Below are 19563 nucleotides of genomic sequence, written 5' to 3'. Positions count from 1 at the left end.
TGCATAACATATTAGTCAAGGAACACTACAAGGGTGTAGAGCCCCAAGACTTGCTGCTATTGATTTCCATTAAGCAAAACATATTCAAAGCACAAAGCTGTGCAGATGAGAATGTGCCTGCAAACTTAACATTGTCAGTTTTAAACCTGCATTAAAACACAAGAAAGAAAACTATCTCTTGACAAACTTATGCCATTATCCAGGGTCTTTTCCAGAAACTTTTCCTTACTCTATTCATGACACTACTTCACATACCAAACAACTGTGAATAATTTATACTGCAGGATTATCCATTACTACAATTAAGCCTTAATATGGGTCAGTCCTCTTGCATACGAGTCTCACCACCTCTGTTAGGAAATATCTGTAAAGTCGGAGCAGCATTTCTTTCAAGACCTGCCGATATCAAGGAGTAAGAGGGTAGTGCTTAATGAGTTCCTGTAGCCAACATTTTTTGCTATTTCTTCCTTTGTTCTAGGATGAAGAATATAGCTCTAGGACAAAGTGATATTGCTAACACTAATGAAAAGCTATCAGAATAGCATATACTTATTAGCCATAATGGCCTACTTCTATATTCTCTATGGAAATTTACACTATGAAGAATTAGACAGCACTGCTTCATGTTATCTACATCTACACAGCGAATCTGTAATTTTTACAGGGCATGGAAAAAATCTATTATTAAATATTTCTAGGACAAAGTATCTCTTAATTGTGATGGGTTTATAATACTGTAGTAGTCATTATCCATAGCCACATACTGACCTTCAGTGTTACTAATATTAGACACTGTGAGACCATCATCATTTCACCACTCTCTGCAGTTTTCACCGAAGTTTAAAGAGACTCTTTCTCGCAAATAGAGACCCGTCTTAAATTACCTATGATTTACAAGCATCACCTTTTTGAAGAGTAAAAATAAGCAGACAATTCAGCATTATACATGCTTTTAAACAAAGATATCTCTCTAGAAAAATATACATGCTAAAAAGCTTCTTTTGAAGCAAAGCATCTGCAGCATTTGATTCAATAACAGGTATTCTGATATATCAGAAAAACTAAGGTCAAGAAAAGTTTGAAAACCTTTTGCAGATAGCTACTCTTATATTCTAATCATGCTTGTTTGCACAAAAAGAAAAAAGCAATTAGCACTGAGAAAGGCACAGATAAACTTTAAAAACAAACAAACAGAAAAAATCCATACATTAAAATGCAGCTGACCTTGTATCAAATACCAGGCACAATCCTGGTTCATTAGACCTAAAGCAGGTGCAAGAAATGTAACAAGAATGATCAGTTAATGAAAGGACTTCTAAATCAGAGAGAGTTAATTAGAAAGAAAAGTGAAAAGGACAGAAGTCTGTAAAATCTTTAAAGATACAGAAAAAGGATTATATTTATTCACAGTTCCCTTAAATATAAGAATCTGTGGCACTGAACGAATTAATTTTGAAAGTAAAAGGTAGTATTTTACATTAAAAACATACTTATTTTCATTTACTTTGCTAATGAAAACTGACATTTAATTCATCGCCCCTGATTCTGCACTGAAAAAGACACAATGTCACCTCTGATTTTACAGTCATGTACAGTTTGCTTATTCCATCCTTTTTTCAAGACTGAGAGTCCTGGCCCATTTATACACTGCTGGAAGAGAAGCCTTTAATCTACACATGCAATCAATGTTGGCTTTTGCTTTTTAAAATCTTTTTCGATTGCTTGGTTTGTGGCTGGAGGAAGTGGAGGGCTAACCAACAACATGAACAGCAGCAAGATCCCATTACCCCCCACTCCCTTCTCTACCCCTTGCTTTACCCAAGGCACCACTCGAGTAGCTACATGGCCATCGGCAGCCTGCTGCCCTGAGAAGGAAGGTCTCAGCCCATTCGTGTTGCCACCTTCCCTCTTCTTCCTTCACAACTCAACCATTCCCTTCCTTCCTCAACCACTCCCAGCAGCGAAGTCTCCCCTTCCTCCTCAGCTTGCCAGATCTTTCAGTAAACTGACGATGCTCATGAAATAGCAGAGAAATACTCAGTTATTTTTGCAAGAAGCCTTCTGCCATTTAGGTAAACAAATCTGCTACGAAGAGTTCAAAGAGTGCCCAGCCTGCATGAAGTAAGAGCAGGACGGGGATGACAACAGGGTGGAGAGGCAGACACAAAGACAAGCTATTGGAAGCCGCCTTAGATCTTATTATCTCTCACAGAGCTGTACCTTGCAGTGTAATCCAATGTTTCCAGAGGTCTATTACAAAACCATAAACATTTTCCCAAATGTAATAGCTAGCTCAGAACTCATTATTTGTGCATTCAGTTGAGAGAGCCTCCCTCTGACAGCAAATCACATTTGCCAAAATGATCTTTCATCCATCATGTAATTGCCTAGTCCCCCTGTATCACAGGATGCTTCTGCAGCCTTTTGTAATCAGCATTTTTACCATCAACATTCAGTTTCACACACTATAATGGAATTTGTCACTCCATTATTCAAATTCCCTTTCCATTTTCTCAGAACAATTGCAAATGAATACACACACTGCTTTCCATTTTCCAATCAGTTACATATCTGTAACATCTTTTCTTTCATCCCATGGCAAGTTTGTGGACTTTTTGACTGTGCTAACCCCAGTCACTGTTGCTTAGGTCAGTCTTTCTGGTAAGAATATAGGCAGGTTTGTGAGGCATGACTTTCTTCACAATGCTGTCATGATCTTTCTCAGTATATCATATTCACGCATGGGCCTGGTATTCCTCAGAAAATAGATTTTACCAAATTATTCAATTTTCAGAAATCAGATAGACCTGCAGCTCTTCAGTTCTCCTAACTGACAAATAAATTTACAAATTTACAAATATCACTTCTCTCCTACCTGAGAATTCTTAGTTTACTGGTACAATAATATAGTAATTTCAGTAATACAGGAAAGGAACTGGGATATGGAAGCTTATCGCCAAAGGAAACAACAAATCATGAATGGACATTCTGTCTTCACAGAGCTACAAGAAGTAAATGATTATGAGATTCATAATTTGGAGAACAGCGCTTGAAAGAGATGAAAATAAAAACCTAGTATCTCTTAATGACTGGAAAATGCATGTTTCAATACTAATATATTATGCCCAGTGTTTCCCCACTTACAGGGCCCTTAGTCTCCTCCATAAATATTATGAAGTAAGAATTTATTTCTTAGAAATACTACAAGAATTTTAATTCCATTTTTTGACAGAAGATAGCATTTATATATAGAGTATGTTATTCCCAAATATGTCTTCATTAAATAGCAACTGGGAATAACGTCTACCTAAAAACTTTTATTTTCTACTTTAAAACCATCAACAAGAGGGATCTAAAAATCATGTGGCAAATACAATAACAATGAGTCGGTGTTAATGTAAGAAAACCTGGTTAAAACAGCGACATTCCGTTTTACTTGTCATAACTTTAAGTAATATCAATTGCCAATCTCTAAAAACATAATTAAAATAAAAACCTGCAGAATATTGGATGACATCAAGAGCTCATTGTTCAAAAACTGAAGTTTCTGATTTTTTTTAAGAGGAAATCATCATGGAGCTGTTATAGTAAGGGGTCTTTCCTAGTATCGATACTTTCCCAAGCTCAGTGGCTCAGTTATTTTAAGCTGTTACAAGAAAAGAATGCCTTATGCTCAAAATGTGTTTTGCCAAGTCACTTATGAGTAACAACAAACTGTTCAAGGTCATCCTGTTTTCCTGGGATGAAGGGAAGGCAATCACAGAATGAGAGAAGCTGCACTGTGGCACTGATAATAATGGCAGTAGTTAAAATCTAATTTGATAGAAAGGGTTTGAGTGAAAAGAAAGAAGGGCATGGTACAATAAATACTAAGAATCGTTCTGAGTAGTGTTTTGGCATTTTTAGGTTTTCCTGTCAGATTTGCTGGACTGGACCTAGATGTTCTTTCATTCACTTCAGGGTTTTAATCTGCTAATGATAGAAACAAACTCTAGAAGTAAAATAAAAAGTTATTCTTCTCTGTTCATGGTTTTAGGGTTAAATTCTTAACCTGCACAGTCAAAGGGAATTCAAATGTAAATTCAGCTCTAAGTTTGCTTAAATGAGGCAGAGAGACACCTAAATTTAGAACAAACACTACTTCTTCTGATTATGTGCTGATGGCAATCTAAAGATAACACAAGTTTATCTGTGCAACTTTCATCAAGTTCAAAAGCTCTTTATCGTTTTGGAGAGAGTGACAGAACAAAAATCAACAGCAGCACAATTTTTTAATCACTGTTCTCCAGTCCCTAGCTAACCTTTAACCTTAACGTCATAATGCATTTGCTCAAAATAGATGTATTTTTGTGCTTGTTTCAAGTCAATATTTGTTACAAACAAAATATAGTCATCTTTTCCAAACCCACATTTTGTGTATCACATGCCTCTGTAATTCAACAGTGCTTTCCAAGAGGAAGTAAACAAAACAACAGTATTATTTAGAATTGACCATCTGTTTAACAGAGAAACCAAAAGTTCATTTCCGTTCCACTACACTGGGAAAAGCTCCTAATATCCCTTCTTGTTATGTGATGAAGGTGCTCAAAGACTTTCTCACATCACACTAGAAGCAAGCAGGGACTAAACTGATAATAATATTTACAGAATCTCTATAGGTCTCTAAAAGCAGATGCAAATGAAGTGCAGTTGACCTCACTGACTTTCAGCAGCAATTTAATTACTTTAGTTAACTCTAGATCATGAATGTTTACAAACTCCCGTTTCAGCACAAATCTATGAAATTAATCTCCATCCCATTGTCACCAACACTACTCCACTCAAAACAGTATACTTCTTCTTGTGTCTTTCTGGGAGGTGCAAAGTATATCTAATCAGCAGTATGCACCAACACTGAGTTGAACTTACAGTGACCTCAGCCAGATACTAATACCAGGCACACAAACACTGTGGTAAGCATGAAACTTCACTCCAGACAATATCAAACCATACTCCTCTATTTTTCATTTCGGCATTCAGTGGGTGTAACTATGAATTACGCAGAGTGAAATGCTGACCAAGTATTTGAAAATGGCAAATCAAGTAAAGAAAGCCATTCCTTAGTTTAGAGAAATAAATCCACGCTCTAAGTCTAAGCATATACCAAAATACAGCGGTTATTTTTGAGAACTAGAGTGCTGCATTTATTAGGACAGTGATGAAGGAAATGGCAAGCGCCAATACTTTAACATTTACAGACTGCTAATCTCCAAGCTACCAAAAACCTATGCTCAGGTAAATGAATTTATGAGTGACATCAGGTTCATACCCTACGTTGTTTCAAACTATCTCTATTCATCCAGCTGCTCACCAAAACCAGTGGCTGTTTTTGGCAGAGCCTTTTTCTCTGAGGAAGAAAAGCTTCTTATTTTTCAGAACTGTAGCTACACAAAATACATTTTGATTTCCAAAGCTTTCCTCTGAACAGCAGCCTGAGCATTATTATGCAGGAAAAATATATATATATTTCCTATATATATATATATATATATACACATAGCACACATGAAATATTTTTTTTTAAATTGTACAAAATACAAGTGACTATTTCAGTGAGAATTCAACTGGGAGCAGGTTATATTCATATAGGTACTTCTAAAATGGAAGATTATACATCAATTTCCTGAATATTTTTTTCCCATGGATAAACAACGGCCTGCAAGATCCCTGAACAAGTACTTTCATATTACACCCAAAGTATGAGGATCACTGAAGTGTCTGAGTGCCTCAGCCTGCCAAGAGAAACCATGGTTAAGGATGGCTGGCATGGGCTTTATTCATCTTTTCTTTGGGGTGTTTTTTGCTGTTGAGAATGTCTGCTTACTAAGAATTGAACTGAGGTCATCAACTATGTTGTCATCAAGCTGGAAACTTGTCAAGTTGACATATGTTTTCTGAGAGACATTAAATAGAAGTGTCACAAGTAACAGGAATCCAAGCAAAACAGTTTGTTAACCTATCTTGAAAATAGCGTTCTAATTATGGAATGCACAAGAAACGCACACTTTTAAAATAATGAAAATAGGTTATGCAGTTGACTAAAAGCAAGTTTGAAAGTGCAACTTCTTTATTTCTGGAAAAGAGATACTTGCTATTCATCTGCCCAAGTTTTTTATAAGTTTCCTCAAACAGTACCAAACATGCTCATACTTAGGACTGGAATGGATGCCAGTAGTTGAAAGAAGACTCTTGTTTTTTGTAGCCAAATACTTTTCAAAAACAACAAAAGCAAGACAACCCACTTGTATTCATGTATACAGAAAGATAAATATAAAAAAAAAAAACACTGATATAGTCCCATTGAGAACTATCTTTCCATAATAAAACCTGGACAAAATTTGCACTTCAATCAAACAATCACAAAGGAGATTTCCACCAAAAAAACTATCCAAATAAGCATTTATTACTTTTTGTTTTAATAGTGTTACTACTATTAATTATACTAACCAAGTTCTCAGCAGCAGCTTCATGTGTAGCAATATTCTGTAATATGAATGTTGAAGTTGCATGCCAGCTAAGTTAGAACATAATACATAAGTATTATGCACTTTCTCAATGAATTATGTTAAAGGATATAAGAAAAGGTGTTTCAGAAAGGAACAAATAGCTTGGCAAAATCTTTTCTTCCATGTAGTTTGTTTCACCTTTTTTTCCTTTTTTTAAGGGGGAACAACGCTGAACATCACAAATTATTCCAGAGAGCAGATGGTTAACCCTTACTCATTCGTTCTGGTTTAGTAAGTGACAAAGAGAATACCAAAATATAGGGACAGAACAAGCTAAATGGAGTCACCCTACCATGCTGCATTTTAATGTGAAGGACACTAAAGATACTTCTCTTATTCCACTCAGAACAGCTGCTGTCTCCAAGGGTCTTTGTATTTGTTATAGTAGAGAACATTTTCTCCATGGAGACAGTAGAATAGGAGTAAATATATTCTTTACGTTACTGAAAGTTTTATTTTTACTAAGATAGTTGACTATACAGCGCAATAAATTCATCAAGAGGACAAGCTCGTCCTTAGCTGTTTTGCATTCCTTATTGCGCTTATATTACACTGTACAATTATGGCATAAAAGCAACATAAAAAAAAAGACAAAAGCTACATTTATCACTATGGGAATGATCCCTACATCTAAAGAGTTTTGCAATATCCTAGATATTTTTGCCACAAGTAAAAAAAAAAGATATATATATATAAGCTAATGTTTAATTTTAAGCGTAACTAATCCTACAGACCTCAGTAATAATTAACTAAATGCTTAGACAATATCTGTTAAATGCTTTTTAACAAGATATGCTTCCATGTATATGTACAAAATATCACTAACTGGAGATATATTCAGAACAATGCATTAATGAGACCTATATCAGATTCTGCTAACACAAAACGAGTTGATACACTTGCAAAGAAGGAAGCATCAAATGCAAAGCTAGCAATCCAAAACTAAAGGGAAGCAGGAAGGTCAGCTGTAAAATATAAGACAAGAAACTGAAAAACAATGACTAATGACTGCAATGCTTTAAAAGAATCAAACGTGAAGGTCAAGTGATAATGATTAAAGGATATAAATGAGCATAGCACAGTGCATGTTTATATTGCACCTTCCTAATCAATGCTACAAGGTCCCTTAAAAAAAGGAAATTAAACTGCTAAACGCTATCAGTAGAGACATGCTGGATTCGCAGAATCAGAGGATATGTGCTTGGTAAATGCAGAAATAAATACTACTAATTACTAGGTATCTTGTCCATCTATACACAAAAACAATATTGTAATAATGACTTAGCCTGTTTCAGTTGCAGTCAGAGTTTTTCACCTATTAGTCACGCACATAAAAACACCCACGGAGTTTCACTCTGAGGAATTACCGCACTTGAAGGCAGCAAGGAAACAGCCAAAGAATGAGGTCTTGAAGTCACCAGAATTCAAACTTCTCCTTCTGAACGGAGGAGCACATGAAGAGCTAACTGCATGATTTAAATAAGTTAAATATATATATTAATATATATATATATACACTCACATACACACATATGTATATGTGTGTATATATACACACATAGTGACAACTTGCACCACCTTCCTTGAGGCCTGTAAGCAAAAGTTAAACTAATCACACAGCTGAGCACTTCAATTTGAGATAACTAACTACAGGTTTTAATTAGCATTCTGTGAAATCTTAGCCAGGCACTATTTTTATGGAAGAAATTCCTCTAAACTCAGCACTGTTACCCTATACTGCTTGAGTAATCCCAACATTTCAGACAGCAAGGAGTCTCCCCCATGTCCCAAGACTCCTCACGTAATTTTTCTTTATAAAGTCCTGATTGAAATAACCATGTCAATTAAATTTTGTCACAGGAAATAACTGCAGGCAAAGTATTTATTTCTGAAAAATTAGCCTAAGAGTCATCGTTTGGACAGTTTTCAAGGAGCCTTCAGAGAGCCTGTTGCTTCCAACAGAAGCAATTAAGATTTCTGTCTGTGAAGGAGCAGGGTCCTGAAACACATTTCCAGGCTGAAGTCTGTATCAAGCTTGAAGGCTCTCAAGAGCTTCAGCAAACACATGCAGCTCTGCAGAGAAAAATGTCTTCTATACAGGTCTTTGCAGTTTGCCACAGTGTTTCTTACCTCCCCTTTTTTCAATATGGAATTCAAAGACAGAAGTACCTGTAACCTCAAACAGCCAGTAACCAAAAACGTCTAAGCTGACTGCGAACTAAATCTCTACTTTAAAAAAATAGTAAGCATACTCAAGATAGAGCAGTGTGTAATTATTTTCTCAAGTTCTTTGTAACTAGCAGTTTGTCCCAGTAAGTTTTTTGAAAAACAATCCACCAACCCTATGCAGTTTAGAAAGAGCATGGGGTTTTTGCTCATATTCAACTGGCAACATCAAGCTAAAATCTTAACTTACAGGTTCATTTTTTTTACATTATTGTTTCACCATATGAGGTTTGTCTATTCTTGCAGCCTCCTTTTCTTTTTTGAACTTTTAAAGAACCAGAAAGGATGGAAAACCCATGATTTCAATAAAAGATTTCCTGTACATTTGAAAAAAAAACATAACAGCAACAGATTTCTCACATTTGTCAAGGAAACTGTATTAAAAAAAAAGACCTCTGTATTGGCTCCCACTTTTGGGCACATGCAGGAAACACAGAACATTGATATGCCTATGTGGAGTGCACTGAGCTGCTTTCACAGCTATGTGTACTTACACGGTCTTTGTCATCGGCTACATCACAAAGAATGTCATCGAGATCTAAGATCCCACCATCCCCATGCTCCAGTCGATGTACTTGTATCCAGTAGTTTGGATCCTGCGTAAAAGGAAAAGAAAATAGTATCAGGTATCACATACCAACATAAAAAAAAGTTATTCCACCAAATAGTTAACATCACAGTCCTACAAATGCTTGACATGAAAACAGCCATTTAGGTCATATTCCTGTAAATAAATGTAAATTGATATATAAAGCCAAAGGGTTTGTTTTTTTTAAACTGCCCGAGATTAGATACATACCCTTCCCGCTTTTATCAGCTCTACATGAGTCCTAGTTCCACCACTGACAAGTGGGGGAAGAGCATTACCAGTGTTACTGAATATATGCACTATGTAAAAGGAAAATACATTATCCTCAAAATAAAGTATCTCAGACAGTGGTCAACAGGCACAAAACACTACAGAACAGCTGTAAAGTGTGCAGAAGTGTTTATAGGACAGCTATAAAAGGGTAAACCCCTATATTTAAATTATATCAAGGGGATTTCTACCTGTGCTTTGGTACAGTTGGTAGATGGGTATCTAAACCTTATACAAAGAACACCTTCCACATTTTAATTTAAAAAAGATACATATAAGCACACATACAGCCATGTATATATATGTGTATATATATGCATATATATGTGTACGTGTTTTTGTATACACAATATGTCTACCAGCAACTGGGAAGACTGGCTTTATAGTCTTCATTATTACTTTTGATACAAAAGGAAACTATAAGGAATAAAGCTGTCTCCACAAAGTGTCTTCTACATATCACTACATGACCTAAGTGCTGTTTGGTACTCAACGTGCTATTCTTAAAAGGCATGTTTTCTAACAGGAGAAAGTTCCACTGTAAATACATGACCTGAATGTGATACATAATCTTTTCTTGCTTCTCAAATACACCCCCATAACAGTGGCAGTGCCCCAGGTTGTCTAGCAGTAAAAGAGTTTCCTTGCTTTTCACTGAGCAGGCACTACTGCAGAAAGTCACTAATTTCAGTGAAGTCTTTCCAACTTGCAACATCTTGCAAAGTGCCTGACTTCCTAAAACTAGCAATTACCATCGCAGTGTTTTCAGGTACTGGTATCCAGAAGTCAAAAAAAAAAAAAAAAAAAAAAAAATCAACAAAAAACCCACAAAACAAAACCAAAAAATCCCACCCACAAACTAAACAAAAAACCAAAACAGAACAAAACAAAGCCCCAGCACTCCACCCTTAAATAATTTGATTTCTTAAATGATGGTACAGGACAAGTAATGGGGCCACCAGAATCCTTCTAAATGCTTATGTGTTTTTAAATCTTGACAGGACATACTTCAGCAGCATTGCTGCATGAAAGAACATTAAGGGAGATTCATTTCGGTTTTAATATGCTAGAATGCTGTTTATTTGCATGTGATATATATGGGTATGTCAAAGATTTTGAAGAAATTTGATAACCATGAAACTTACTTCATTCTTTTTACAGGTACATCCACCTTAAATACTGCTGTAAATCATCATCATCAGATGATCAGATTTCAGAATTACATTTTACAGTCACTAGGGTAGCCATTTCACAAACTACAGATTTTTTTCTCTAATTTCTCCAAGTATTAAATATCATTAGCTTGCATTTCTTCTAAGCAAGTATTTATTATACAATTAACTGATTTTCCTGGGATATGGCTTTTCACCAAACAGAATGTACTGCTGTAGCACATTGCAGGTCATAATTCAGCACTCTTTTCTTTTAGGTCAAAATTCAGGAATAATTAAAAATAGTACTACCTTATTGTCACTGCCATGCATGCAGAGGTGCACACACAGCTACATTATACAGAAATTTATTCTGTAAAATGGTACATAATGCAAATACTAAACTTTTTTGTTAAGTTTGAATACTCCACTAGGACTTACAGACAGGGCTGAAAAGAGCTTTCTATGTACACGAGGAATGATTTAAAGTTCCTCAATAAAAAAATTCTAAACGATAGTCTGCTGAAGAGGTGCCTTTGTAAACTCTGCTCTCAAACTAAGAGGAAAGACGTTCCTTCCTAATCCTCCAGCCCATTACAAAAATCTCCTCTACCACTCATATCTACATTGGACACTGAAAAACTGGGGAAGACACAGGTTTAGAAAACATAACCAAACTGCTGAGCTATGAAGCACCTGCTCACCAAGAATCAAGTCTAAGGACTTGATTCAGATTTCCTTTGCTAATTTCTCCATCTCAAAGTGAAGTCAGAATTGAACCATAAGCCAGGCTTCACTGGAAAATCAGAAATTGAAAACCTAGTTTAGCCTTTATTACAGTCTGATCCCTCCTATGTCACACACACTTCACTTTTGTTTGCATCACTTAATCTTCTTACTGAAGAACAGAAACATTAAAAACAAATAACCGCAATACTGGCTCAGTGACTTGATTACAACCATCAAAACAAACATCGCCCAAACTGAAATTACCACTCAATATTCCTGTATCCTTATTTTTTTCTTCCTACCACAAGTATTTCCCACCTCCAAGGCAAATGTTAAGAAAACATGCACGATTACAGAATCAATAGTAGAAACACCCACTCCTCAAGCACTACTGTGTTATTTCAGCATGTACAATCTACATTAAAAATAGCTTTGTTATATAAGGTGCATCACTTTTGCTAATTAGTTCCTTTAAAAGTTTCTCGATATTGCTTAAGAAGTTTCAGATAGTCTTAATTTTTCCTGCATCACCTATTTGTTGTGCCATAGCCTGAATTGCTCTGGTTGCTTTTCCTGTCAGACAAGATCTTGATACAAAACAGTACCTTAGCAAGACCAGACAAGAAATACATAAAACTAGTTTGGCAAGAATTTACTCTGGCAGGATTTGGTTAGTAAATATGAAATAACAATGAAACTTTTCATTAAAACCCTCTCCAAACTTCACAGAGCAGTTCTACTCCAGGCCCTTTTACTCTATTAAAGGTTTCACACAAATCAAGGATTGGTGGGGGAGGCTTGGGAGGGGAGAGACATCTATGGGAGAGAGGAGTATGTATTTATAGAGAAAAATAAAAATAAAAATCACACAACCACCAACCACACAAAATACTGAAGCTATTGATTTTACTGATTTAAGAAAATCCACAACTAATTCTATGAATTAACGAACCAAACAATATGGAAACACCCAAACTGCATAAATGTTCACATTTAAATTCTTATTGTGTTCTGTATACACCAAACATATCCTCTAGAAGAGAAGCTCATATGCAGTGTTTGTTAAATACAAAAGAAAGTAGACCCAACTTAACACTTAATTAAATTCAAGTCCTACTCCATCATGTTACAAGTGCATCTGTATTCCTACATTGGTCAAGTAGTATTTCTCAACTACAGCCAACAAACAGATATTCATAATTCCCTATGCAATAGCAGTAATAAATCTTCAAGCCCTTTCTGAAGCAGTCGAAACACTGTTTTGGCTTAGACCAGTTACTGAGTCATAAAGTGGAAATCGGCAATTACCAGAGTTTACACAACTTCATCTGCAGGGTGAACTGGTCCAATCACTCCTTCAGGACACCCAAAACACCTTTAGGGTCTCCCTCTCCAGGTGGCAGCACAGGGCTCTCAAGTGAGATCTCACAAATGAGGAACTGGCTCCAACACACTTACCCACAGAGAGATGACCTGGTCAGAGCGCATGCAACAGGGTGCTTACATAAGTGAAAATCAGAATGCCTTCTAGTTATAAAAGAAGTACAGAAGCTATCAAGTTTACAAAAGTCAATTTCTGTAAAGATGAAAAAAAAATAAAATATAAAAAATTACTCAGAAACTTTATAAGAAACCTGCTTCAGAGTTGTTCTGATTTAAGAGAACATCACAGTCAGATGCTTTGCTGTTGTTTCAAAATTTTAATTTGCATATTACAATTACATTTTTCACATTTTATTGATGAAACAAAGCCACATTTATATTCTTTCACTGTTGTGATTGTGTAAAAAGGTACTGCACTCCACAATCTGCAATACATCTAGAGATATAAAGCCAGGCTTTGATAGAAAACTCATTAGCTACAATGCTCCACCAATGTGTAAATTAGCAATACGCAATTATTTTGTAAAAGCTGTATAGATGCCTTTGTCATTAGCTCATGCAGAAGAACAAGCAAGTTCACTTCATTGAATACAAGATAGAAGTAATGCTAAACCTGATTTATAATATCTTCATTTAAATATTGCATCACTCAGCTCAAGTCTAAGCAAGTCAGATCTCCTGTTTCCTGTGTACACCCATTTAACTATTCTACTTGATTATGATTATAAAGGTACTTATAATTTAAACTCATGAGCACTACATTTGCTGCTCTAAAGTCCTCTATAATGGAAGACAAATATTTGCTATGTGATCACCAGCACTAAGAGGGGAAGCAAGGGCACATTACAAAGGCAGGAAGAATGCAGCCATTCATATTCTGTTTGTTTCATAAAACATGACTTCTAAAAAGCATAAAGGAAAAACTGAGAAAACAGTTTAAGTAATATCATTCAGTATTCTGTAGCTAACTATTTTATGTTCCCACATAATGGAAACAAGGACCATATGTGGAAAATATCTAGAAATAGGAATGAAAACTGCAACATGCTCTTATTAATGGCATAACAAGATTTCTTACTCCTTTAGATCTAAATAGGTGTCATGTTTTTTGCAAATGCACCCTTTCCAAAAATTTATAGAACTGTTTAACATAAAAAGTTAGAATAAATACTTTGAAATATTTTGTCCATATCATACAAGTAGAATGCACTACAAACTTTTAAGTAGCCATCTATTTAACAGAAAGCAGACAATCAAGCTCCTAAAAAGCCCACCTTACAATGCTTACTGTTTGCAAATTACACCCACTGCTGTGATTTAATCAGACCTGCCCACCAGGAGAGGATGTCCTGAAGCATCTTCAGGACTACTTCATCTAGAAGACTACTTCATCTGCATGTCAACAATTACGTAGTTGGGAGTGGGATGTGGGGTGGATAACTTCTTGTGTTTGGTTTGAAGCCCAACCAGAGAGCACAACTGGGGGAGGACAGCAAGCACCCCCCAAGAAGTGTTACGGTCAAGGTAAGAAGCACAGACAACTCAGGTTTCCAAACTACAGCTTTCAGCTGGGTACAGGCCAACTGTAGTTGCCACTACAATTTGCAACATCTTGAAATCAAATAAAGCATATTTCTTTTCTCCTCACACACCCCTATATTTTCTAATCTGTTCAGGCCAAAACACGAAGAGTATTTCTTACCACAGTAAGTGTATCTGGAGTTAAGTGCAGTATTTGGAGAAACAGATTGACTTTGCTGAGCTGAGCTCACTGAGGCTTTCTGTGCCTATCAGAGATCATCCTTCTAAAGCTGAAATGATTTAAATTTAGATACCATCTATAGTTTTCTGCTTTAAGATCTTTTACAGTACCGAGACCCTTATATGCTTTTTGAAATACACTGTCAACTGGGCAGTCATGCACAAGCATTTCAGTGTAACTCTCAGAGGAAATGAATGTGCTAGGAGGACAAGTGAAAGTGCAGAAGCAGATACAAGTGTGTTAATTTAACTTCTCAGTGATAAATGAGGAAATAAAGGGGAGCTAAGTACACACTTTTAGCTTCTGCTTAAAACTATATAGAATCTAAGATAACATGGTGATGTGTGGCTATCTGTTTTGAGTCCTTTGAGAACAGATAAAGCCTTTGCTGCAGAAAAGTACATACAGATCAAAACCAACTAAATCATCAGGCTGGGGTGTGTACTGGACTTGTCTGTTCAGCAGCATATGCATTTGGGCATGTTAACACAGTCTGAAAGGAAAATAATGGTTAATAAAAAACTAATATATCTGAAAGTTTGCCAGTGAATTCATTCATTTCCCTGTCTAGCTCTGTACTGTAAGAGGGAACCGTCAAAACAAGCAGTCAGGTGCCAAAGGAAAGCCACGAATGCTCAGCGTCAGCCGGATTCCAGTTACGTTCCACAGCCTCACAAGCCAACAAGAACAAGTCCCTGGGTTTGAATTGCACCTTCTTCCTGTCTCCTGCCTCCTCAAATTTCAGGCACAAAGACCTGATGCGTTAACACACAATAACAGCAACAGGGGAAAAATCAGCCTCAAAGATGACTGTGCTCTCTAAGGTATGTTGGTACTGCACCACGAACAGCTGGTGGTAACAATACAACAGAAGTACATTCACTTTCTCCACAAGGGTACAAGAGGGCAAAATATTTAACATTAATGAAAGTAGCTCTGTAGGTCTCAGAGAGCAACTGATACCTGTAACAACTTAAGTTACCAGGTGATGAGTTGAAGGAACAGTTACCTTTTCCATTTTTGACCGCGCTTCACCTGCAAGCACTCTCCTCGTATCAATTTTAGACCACATTTAGTCCACCTTGCCTTGTGTTCCATGAAGAAAAACAGGGGTACAGAAGACTACAGAAAATATCTGAATGCTGTACAGTACAAAATAAGCCTCATTCCTTTCATCTTTCTGTTCCTTAACCTGTAAAACTGCTCTTTGTTCTGGGGATGTACCATACTAAATTTAACTTCTTGGTATTTTGTATTACTAAGAAATAGGGATACACCCCCAAAAAAGTTACAAATTATGCCATTAGAAGAGGGTTTGGTCAGGGATTCAATTTTTTTGGACATACAAGTATATATACAATGTCTTCCACAAAGGGGTATATACTGACCCAAGGTACGAACCAGTTACAAAAAAAAAACATGCGAATTTGATCACTGAAGCATCTTGTTCCACTTTTACATTCACCAACGCTTTCCCAGCCTCAGTAAAAGGGCTTTAACTCAGCAGAAATCCATCCAAGACAAAATCTGAACATCTGAGCAGTATCATTCTTCTTGAGACAATGAAATGTTGAAACAGGTGTTCACAAAATGAAAAAAGTAATGTTAGGTCTTGCATGTATCCTGCACATTCACTTCAAAAATAACAGTGGTTTATTTAAAAAATGATCACATTACACTGTCAGTCCTCAGCACAGAAGTCTGATACCCAAAAACTGAGGGAATTAGTCATCCACTTCAGCAATTAAATGTCTCCTTAAACCCACTAAATTGAAATAATATGGTCACTAAAACCACCAGAACACTACTACTTATCAAGTTTTTCTGCATTACTACTGGAGTACAAAAAAAAAAAAAAAGCTCCAAATAACTACTGACTCTTTCTTTTAAGAGCAAAAGTTTGGTATTAAAAAAAGTCAAATTTACTTTGGCTGCTAGCCACTACACGGTTTGCATAAACTTCGGAAAAATATATATGCATGAATCTCTTGCTGATCTGAAAAGAAACTCTGACTTCCTAAATCTGTAAGGAAAGTAGACTGAGATATGCTCTACAGCTTCGCTTCCTGTTTTCCTACCCTACAATTTTCTAGCCAAAATACTATATCTTAGATATGCACGTTCTTCCTATTAATACGTTACCTCCAGGTACCCTGGAAATCTGTTTTTTTAAATTTTTATTTTCTTTCAGCTCATCCACTTTACCTAGAAGCAATCTATACCAATCCATGAGAAATCATATCATTAATTTAAATCAACTTCCCTATGTGCTGCAGATTTCCGATATCTACAAAATAGCATACCATCTCCATTTGCCCTGATAACCTAACGACATCAAATAATTCAGACTGGAAAAGACCTCAGGACATCCCAGAACTGGATGTGGACTGGTGCACGCTGAGCAGAGGAGGATGATCCCTTTCTCCATTTCCTGGCTGTGCCCTGCTTACATAGCGCAGGATGCTGCTCGGTGCAGGGCTGGATTCTGGCCACTTGCTTCCCCCAGCCCCAGGGCAGCTCCATCGCCAGCCCCACTTTGTGTCACTGCACAAGGCTCCTTCACTGGTGCAGGACTGAGCAGAAAATCCTATAATCACTTTGGTTGGAAAACACCTTTACAGTCATTGAGTCCAGTCGTTAATGTAACACTGCCAAATCGACCGCTAAATCATATCCCTAAGCAAAACATTTACACATCCTTTAAGTACCTCCAGGGATGGTGATGCCACCACCTCCCTGTGCAGCCTGTTTCAATTCTTGACAAAATTTTCCCTAATATCTGGTCTAAATTTCCCCTGGCACAACTTGAAGCCATTTCTTCTTGCCCTATCACTTGTTGGTTGGAAGAAGAGACAGACCCCCAACTCAACACAATCTCCTTTCAGGTAGTTGCACAGAGCAGTAAGGTCTCCTTTTCTGCAGATTAAACAACCCCAGTTCCCTCAGCTGCTCCTCAGAAGACTTGTGCTCTAGCACACCAGCTTCATTGCTCTTCTTTGGACACACTCCAGCACCTCAATGTCTGTCTTGTACTGAGGGGGCCAAAACTAAACACAGTATTCTAGGTGCAGCCTCACCAGTGTTGAGTACAGGAGACGCTCACTGCCCTGGCCCTGCTGGCCACACTATTTCTGGTACAAGCCAGGATGCCGCTGGCCTTGGCCACCTGGACACACTGCTGGCTCATATTCCACCAGTCACCAACCAGCTCCCCTGGTCCTGGGGTCCTGGCTGCATTTCACATGACTCCTGGAATCCTATTCTAAAAATACTGCAGTAAAAACATTGATCGTTGTCAAAATTCATGACTTTAGTGACATTTCTTCACAGCACACAGCCCTCTAACCACTAGGAGGTGCCACTACCAAAGGGCAGGTCCAGGCTCCTGAGCACCCCACCAGTGCCTGGACTCTGCTCTTAGTGCCAAGTGAGACACCAGCCAGAAAACGAAAAGTCATTTTGTGCTGCCACTATAATGCACATAGCAACCAACTCTGAGAATTAATAAAGGAAAAATAAAGCTTTACATTTGGCTATGAAAGATTAACACATTTTCACCATGACTACTGATTGTTTATGGTATGCACAATTATGTTCTGTTTGCGAGAATGGGGGGATGGAATAAAATATTTGAGAAAAATATATTGAGTGACATTGTATCTCTAAACTCTCTCATGTCCCTTCTGTGAGCACTAAATAACACTGTCCTGCCCGAACTGTAAAATAAAACTTCTGTGTGAGGTTTATTCCTCGCAGGAAAATCCAAGGCATCTATTCAAGCACTGCCACAAACTCCAAGCATGCTAAATCCACATGTAAGGTAAGAAGAATGTGCCCTTTTCAGATTAACACAGAGCTCACTCCATAATCTTAATTTAAACACAACAAATAATGCAACAAAATAATTTATCAATTACAATTTGTAATTATTAACTTGACGTCACAGATACAAATTACAGTAACCAAGTCAATAGCTCATGAATAGGTAGTCAAATGTACTGGGTATAACGGTAGACAATCTTCTATACAGGAGCATTAGAATAGGGTAAAAACGCTGAAGAAATGCAGAACACCTTTGGATTGCAACTTGACAACTGAAAGATGAGTGTATTTGACGAAAGAGAAGTGCTTTCTGTTTCTTCCAAGAGCTTATCTCTTACCTCCTCTCATCATTACAGCATTGCTTGGAAATAAACTTTCATTGGTTTTTTTTTTCAGCCATTATGCTAGCCCTTCAAATTCAGAGTTAGACTGGAATAATGGATTTTACTGGAATAGCCAACAACATTCGCATGCCTGTACATACAGACACACATGTTGTAGACTGGCAGGTGTATGACTGATCTATGTTGATTAAACAAACAAACAAAAAAGTGAGTCTGGCAAAATGTTTCAAGGGAAGATTTAGGAAGGTTGTCTACCCTAGTGGTATACAACATGAGATGAAGAACCTAATTTATTTCAGAAATGTACTGGAAATAAGATTTCCATTTGGGGGCCATTAATATCAAGCACCACGAATGATGGAAACAACCAGTTTTGATATATGCTCCCAAATGGACATAGTCAATTAATCGTGTAGTATATGAACTCTAACTAATGATTAATATACAGAGAGAATTACAAAAACATTACTACATATAGTGCCTCACATTTCCACCATGCTATAAGCTATGAAGTTAAGAACAAAACATGAAATGCCACTCTCTGTACTGATGATTGTATTATTCCTCTGGGGGCTTCAAAGTTAAGGCTTCATGGGTAGAACTTTGGAACATAAACAGCTTTGCTGAACCATGTGAAAGGAATGCACAAGTAATATGAATCACAGGAAAGTTTATCTCAATTTAGGTCAGCTATGATATCTTAACATTTCTGCTAGGATTTAGAGTTCTAGCATCCCAAATG

The 19563-nt window shown here is 36.9% G+C and overlaps 1 protein-coding gene across 15 annotated transcripts in view; it reads right to left on the bottom strand.

Annotated features, from left to right (window-relative positions):
• The window catches only part of PARD3 (par-3 family cell polarity regulator), a 455098-nt gene that overhangs the window by 395893 nt on the left and 39642 nt on the right, over positions 1–19563 (bottom strand). For all 15 annotated transcript variants that reach the window (XM_062621555.1, XM_062621561.1, XM_062621556.1 and 12 more), the window contains exon 2: positions 9266–9367. In XM_062621555.1, coding sequence (XP_062477539.1) covers positions 9266–9367 — 102 coding nt within the window. The remainder of the gene's footprint in view (positions 1–9265; positions 9368–19563) is intronic.

This window comes from Pezoporus occidentalis, unplaced genomic scaffold, assembly GCF_034315485.1.
Source record: "Pezoporus occidentalis ecotype Australia unplaced genomic scaffold, CSIRO_AGI_Poc_V1 ctg23, whole genome shotgun sequence".
In the NCBI taxonomy this organism is placed as follows: domain Eukaryota; kingdom Metazoa; phylum Chordata; class Aves; order Psittaciformes; family Psittacidae; genus Pezoporus; species Pezoporus occidentalis.
This window is presented reverse-complemented; position numbering and strand designations above follow the sequence as displayed.